The 6,294-nt window shown below is 46.9% G+C and overlaps 1 protein-coding gene across 1 annotated transcript; it reads right to left on the reverse strand.

Moving 5' to 3' along the window:
• Positions 1-5,142: 5,142 nt before the first annotated feature.
• On the reverse strand, positions 5,143-5,964 carry LOC124663403 (GATA transcription factor 15-like). The gene is made up of 2 exons (XM_047201109.1): positions 5,572-5,964; positions 5,143-5,457 (listed from the first exon to the last, which is right to left on the reverse strand). The coding sequence occupies exons 1-2, from the start codon at positions 5,962-5,964 to the stop codon at positions 5,143-5,145; spliced, it is 708 nt and encodes a 235-aa protein (XP_047057065.1).
• Between the last annotated feature and the right edge of the window lie 330 nt (positions 5,965-6,294).

Raw genomic sequence — 6,294 nt, forward strand, 5'->3', positions numbered from 1 at the left:
GTGTAATGATTTTTGATATACTTAATTATATAATTTAGATGAACCGGCAATGGATTAACGATGACTGACGCTCTGTCGAGTTCACTAATGGCATGCATTATTTTATTGGTATGGCTAAGGCAAACAAGCGGGAGGATTTTATGTGTTGTTGATGACGTTCACCTATGTCGTCAATTTGTTGGGACTCCAAGTGCAAAGTGTCGTAGCAAGAGAAGCTATTCCTCACAAGGATGACTCGGGAGTTTATATCGAACTCTCATGTAATTGGCTTAGAGGTATCTCCACTTCCTCTTCATCTAGCAATCCTTCCTAGAAAAGTTTTGCCTTGTGTCCCCAACTCCACCGTGTGGTTCACAAGCATAAGCTTTCTTATTAGTGGTTGTGGATAAAAGAGGTAATGAAAGTAAATTAAAGCAAATAAACTATGTAAACTAAGTAACATCGATAAAGAGATAGGTGTTTTTGGGTTTTGTGTGTGATTAAGTAAAGAAAGTATTTTTTTAAATTAAAATATTGCTGCAAGTAAAAAGTATGATAAAGGTAATGGAAAGATGTTTTTTATGATTAAAATTGGACTGGGGTTCATCGGTTCAATTGTCTACTGTCTTTTTAAGTTGTAGTGGAAACTAACAATTCATCAATGAGATAATATTGGTGGACCTTCAATGTGTGATTGATAAGCATTGATATGGGTATCACGTCCTATCATAGAGATGATGCAACACATATCTCTTATACTCCACAAGAAAGGGAAAACTCCAAGCAATCTTGTATTAAGAACTAATAGAGCATAGCCCTAAGTACTTTGACATGATGTTTGAATATCAAATATGCTACCTTGAGCAAACAAGATTATCACTATTGTCACATGGTAAACATAGCACATGCATTCACTTTATCCCTAGTGAGGTAGCAAAGGAAAAGGTAAAACCTTAATAGATCATGAATTTGTTGTCACTATTCAATCATTAGAACCATGCTACTCCATCTAATACACATTTCTCCCCACACATGTTCTTGCATACAAGTTGGATCGGAACTAGAACTTAAGAACAGGGTACATGATATGCATCTATCAATACATCTTACACATAATAGATTCAAATCTCATATCTCAATATCATAAAATAAAGATCCACCATATAGGAATTACATATATGACCATAGTCGTGTTGGGCAGATCATATGGTAGTAAGATCTATGAAGAACAATAGAGAAATAGATCAAGCTATTGCCACAAACCCATAGTCCAGAGGTGGACTACTCTCTCTTCACCATGGTGTTGATGTGGAAGATGTTAGAGAAGGTGGAGATCCCTCCGGCAGAGTTTCTTCCTCCAATCTTCGCTGTTGTATCCTTTGTTTTGGTGTTTCTGTCTCTCGGTGGCTCTCTCTTCGAGGAAACCTTGGGGTTCATATATATAGAGGTTTTTAGGTCAAACGGAGTCCGTGGGCAAAAAGGATCATGCGAAACGGGCAGTCGACGACGAAAAGCGACAGGGTGGAGCACCCACCCTTATTGAGCGTGCCACCTATGCTCTTTTGGGCCTCAGACCCTCCCTCATGAGGTCCAATTGCTCTAGATGCTTCTCTTGGTAAAATATTAATGTCCCCGAAATCCTAGCTCAGTTGACTCCATATAGGTCCCTCAAAGTGAAAAATACAGAAAACAGGGTTTTCCTATTTTGCAGAGTTATACCCCAAATAAAGGGGATCATTGGTAAATCCCCATAAATCAATATAAAACATGGATTTAACATCATATATGTTGCAAATATGTGGGTATATTTTTCAATAAAGTACAAAGTTCATGTATGCATTTTACATGCATCAACATCCCCAAGCTTAACCTATGCTCGTCCTCAAGCATGAAGGAGATAAAACTAACATGGACTTTGAAGTTTATTGCATTGCTTCTATGTTATCATGCAAAGTTTCACAAGTTTCAGTCATTAAATAATAACAATAAGCAATTGAACTATAAAGTCATATCTCTTACATTCTATAAAGCATGCTTAATAATAAATGGCATTGTAAACAAATAAATGAGAAGTATTATTAACCATATAGCATGCTTGGATGAACCTATATAATTTTTTTGGAAGACTCTTTTTCTTCTCTTTTGACTCTTGAATAACAAAAAGTAAGTAGGGAATACATGTGCTAGTCCTCCAACAAAATAGAATATAAAATAGAGCATAAAGTAAAGTTTTAAGCTATGTAATTCATGTCAACAGTAATCATAAGGATGGTGTTCCACGCATCTATTTGTTACTTTGTTTTATAGATACTCATGATTCATGTGTTTGACCTCTTATAAGTAAGTGCCTCATGCCCCACTAACAAGCCACACCTCGTGCTACTCAACTTTAGATTATCCCAAACCTTTCACATATTGTTTCAACCAAGCATCGCAAAGGGGTACCTCCATGTCTCCTGTACAAAGGACCCAAGGAGATTTTTAAACCTCACTTATATAGGTCATATATAGCGGGAAGAAAGGACAGCAGACAAATGAACATCCTCCTAGTAAAAGTATGTCTCTTACTTTTCTTTAAATACTATTGAAGATGCCCATGTTGAATCTTCCACCATGATTAGGCATGGCTTTGGTTAGCTTCCCAATGCTCTTGTCTAACATATATGCATACTCTAGTTCTTTGTTTGATAACCCCCTTTATTTCATCCGAGGTGGCTGTCAAGTAACCAAAAAAACATGATGATCAACTCAAAAATAAGTGCAATGTTGAAAGGTGTTTTCCATGTCAGCATGGTTCGTACCTACATCATTACCTATATTTTTTTCTAACCCACAACTTCCATAGTGGTGTTTTTTCTTAAATACCTTACTTTCCCATGAGCTTTAAATTACACAAAAATATATTTTGAAGTAATTGGAGACACAACACACATATTATACTTGGAATAGCAAGTGCTATATAGATAGGCATGGTGGGTGTTTGGGTTGAGTTGATTTGGATACAAGTCTAAACTTGTGTGAGAGTTCATTTCCAACATCTTCATTGTCGGTGTAATGGGACCAGGGTCCTCACGATTAAGTAGCGTCGCGCAGACTCTAGCCCATGGCGCCTAATCACGCACACAATGAACGGGTCAGGTACATGCCATGGTAAAACAGGTATAACTACGCGGAAAATTACGTTTTATGTAGGGACCCTTGTGGCGGACAAGCGCTATCGTACAAAGGCGAACTAGGACGGCCAGACTAGTTAAGAAGAACTGGACAAGCTGGGTACGGAGCTGTCATTTGGCTACCTCTGGGGTTGCCCCCGGAAGAGGTCCTGAGGATGGAGGAGCGGGGCAGCCAGGCCAAGGCATGGTCCGGATTGCCCCGGGAAGGACCTTGGAATCGTCTCTCCTTGGCCAGGTGCGGCCAGGGAGCGGGGGTCAACTGAACCTAACAAGACGTGTCAGGACCTGGGTGGGGAACATACGAGGCGCATGCACCCATACGCGTCATCATGGCGCGGGCCGGCAGAGGCCTTTGCAGCGGATAGGAGTGATAGCTCGCTGCCCAAGCTATCACGCCACCATCGAGTATGGCAGCGCACCGCCCGTAGCCATCCATTGGCCACTCGCGCCACCCACCTACCCATCGCCCGCATTGCTCCATCCGATTGAGCCCGTGAATGCTCTTGGGCGGTGCTCGGACTAGCCGTTACAACAATCCCTGGAGATATAAGAGAGGAGAAAGAATACAAGGTGAGGCACAATACACCGTGGTTTGCGACGTATCACCCATCTTCAGCTGATCGAGCGCATCTTGCGGTGTGTCAAAGCCACTGCTCATCTTCGCTTTCAATTTCATGTTGGTGCCTCTTCTGATACTCTGACGCTTACCGGGCCGATTGCCCTGACACACGCCGTTCGACGTCTGGTTTTTGCGTCTTCCTCGGCACCAGGTTTTTGCGTCTTCCTCGGCACCAACCTGGTCTCATGGTCTTCCAAGCGACAGCATACCGTCTCTCGTTCGAGCGCAGAGGCTGGGTACAGAGCTGTCGCCAATTGCGTCGCTAAATCACTATGGCTGCGCCAACTCCTTGCTGAGCTTCATCAGCCAATCACATGTGCCACTGTTGTTTACTGTAACAATATCAGCGCCACTTACCTATCCACAAATCCGATTCAGCATGAACATGGAGGACTCGGGCTTCACCAAGAGCAACTCGGTCACGGACAACGTGAAGGTCAATTTCGACGAGCTCGCAATATGCAGATATATTCTCAAAAGGTGGGGGTGGGGGTGGGGGGGGGGGGGGGTGGTGGTGTTGAGCAACGGTCACCTCTGTAACTGGGTAGGACCTATTCCTTAGGTTTCTCCTCCACTATCGCAACGCACGCCCCTGCGACGAGGGCCACTACGTGTGCACGATCCCTCTCTGTCTCTATACATTGTAACTCATGTGTGTCTGATCAATACAAAACGATAGGCACATTGCTCGTCTTCTGAAGCTGGGGATCAAGTAGTACGTACAAAAGCACACTCCTGCCGATCCCATGATGAGTAGTAGGGTTTAGTGCTAGTGTATTTCAAACTAAACTGAACCGAAGCTGAGTGTAGAGAGATTAGACAGATACAGGACACAGTCGCTATGACTGAGAAGCCCTATAAAAAGGAGGGCCAGTAAGTTTGCGGGCCCCGGAATATCTGCAGCTACCGATGATTGACCGTTGGGGCCGGCACCCCGGCAGCAAAAGGGTCAAATCTATCTAGCTGTGCACGGGGTCTCCAAGAAACACAGCGATGATGATTAGCAAAGCAGGGCAAGTACTCTTGGTCGTAATCATGATGCAACATGCGTCCACTCATCATGGAAAGATGGTCTACTCATGGGGGTATATGCAAACGTCGGCTCAGAAAAGAAAAGAAAAGAGAGAAAGAGAGAATCGTCTCGCAAACAAAGAGGAAACAAGAGATCGGGGAGTGAACCATTTGAGCTTCAACTTTGATGCAGCATGAGGCCATGAGCCGGGTCGCTGGTCAAGCACAGCATCCTGTGTGCCCTCAAAAAGAAGTACAGTAGTACAGCATCTTCTTGTTACTTAAAAGGGGAGAAGGAAAAAAGAAAGTGGCTAAAGAGTGAGAGGATCATATCGAGTTATCGACTATAGTAGGAGCTAGCTAGTAGTAGTGGAAGAGGCTGGTCATCTCCCGGACGGAGCCGAACGCCGGCGAGGAGGGCATGACGCCGAGCCCCCACGGCAGGCACGGCCCGTCCTCCTGCGCCGCGTCGCCGAACATCGTGTAGGACGCCGCCTTGGCCACGGCCGGGTTGTAGCAGCCCCACTGCTGCGGCTGCGTCTGATGCTGCTGCCGCGCGTACCCGTACGCGTATTCCATGCCGCTGTCTGATGCCATCGCCGTCGGCGCCACCGCGGCGGCGGCCGCGCGCCGCTCCTCCTTCTTGTAACGGATTCCGCACGCGTTGCACAGCGACTGCAGGTAGCAGGAATGGTGATCAGTTAGGGTCATAGTATCGACATGCATACGTACGGTCCGCAGCTTAGTCTAGGCAATGTACATTGCTGCTGGGTATGTTACCATATGTACCTTTGGTCCGCGTGGGCCGTTCCTCCAGAGCGGGGTGGAGGTGGTGTCGCAGTTGGCGCACCGGCGAGCGCCGCCGGAAGTGGCCTGGTCCGCGCGCGCCGCGCTGAGGAGCTGCTGCTGCCCGCCGTTGCAGGTGGACACCGCCTCCCACGGAAGCCCTGCGGGTGCCGCCGGCGCACGAGCCCCACCGGCCTCGGCGGCGCGCCTGGTGGAGGGTGTGCCGAGCGAGAGCGTGCAGTCGACGGAGCCGCCGTAGGGGACGCCGAAGCCCTGCTGGTCGCCGCATTGCTTGCCGTAGTAGTGGTGGTGGTCGCCGAACTGCAGCATGGAGCAGCCGCCGCCGCAGCTGCCGTAGAGCATCCCGCACGTGCATGGCGCCGCCTCGTGCAGCATCTTGGCTAGTGCCTACTACCCGGAGGAATAGATGGATGGAACTAACAGAGAATGATGCGAGAATATCGCTCAGTGGTAGCTAGCTGGTGCTGTATCGGGGCTAGATTAATACTAGTAGGATTATATATGGAGGAAGGGGAGCTTCGAGATCGGAGTCGAGGCAGAACAGGACGTAGCGGTGTCTGGTCTTGGAATGTGGAAATGGCCGGCCACTAAACACACTAGGGCGTGATCCTTGGCGAGAGAGTTAAGCTGTTTCGCGCATGTGGGTGGATGGATGTGGAAGGTAGGGTACGGGATCCTGGGGTTCTTATAGCGACGACGTGGGAG

Source organism: Lolium rigidum, chromosome 6 (assembly GCF_022539505.1).
Source record: "Lolium rigidum isolate FL_2022 chromosome 6, APGP_CSIRO_Lrig_0.1, whole genome shotgun sequence".
NCBI classification, from domain to species: Eukaryota; Viridiplantae; Streptophyta; class Magnoliopsida; order Poales; family Poaceae; genus Lolium; species Lolium rigidum.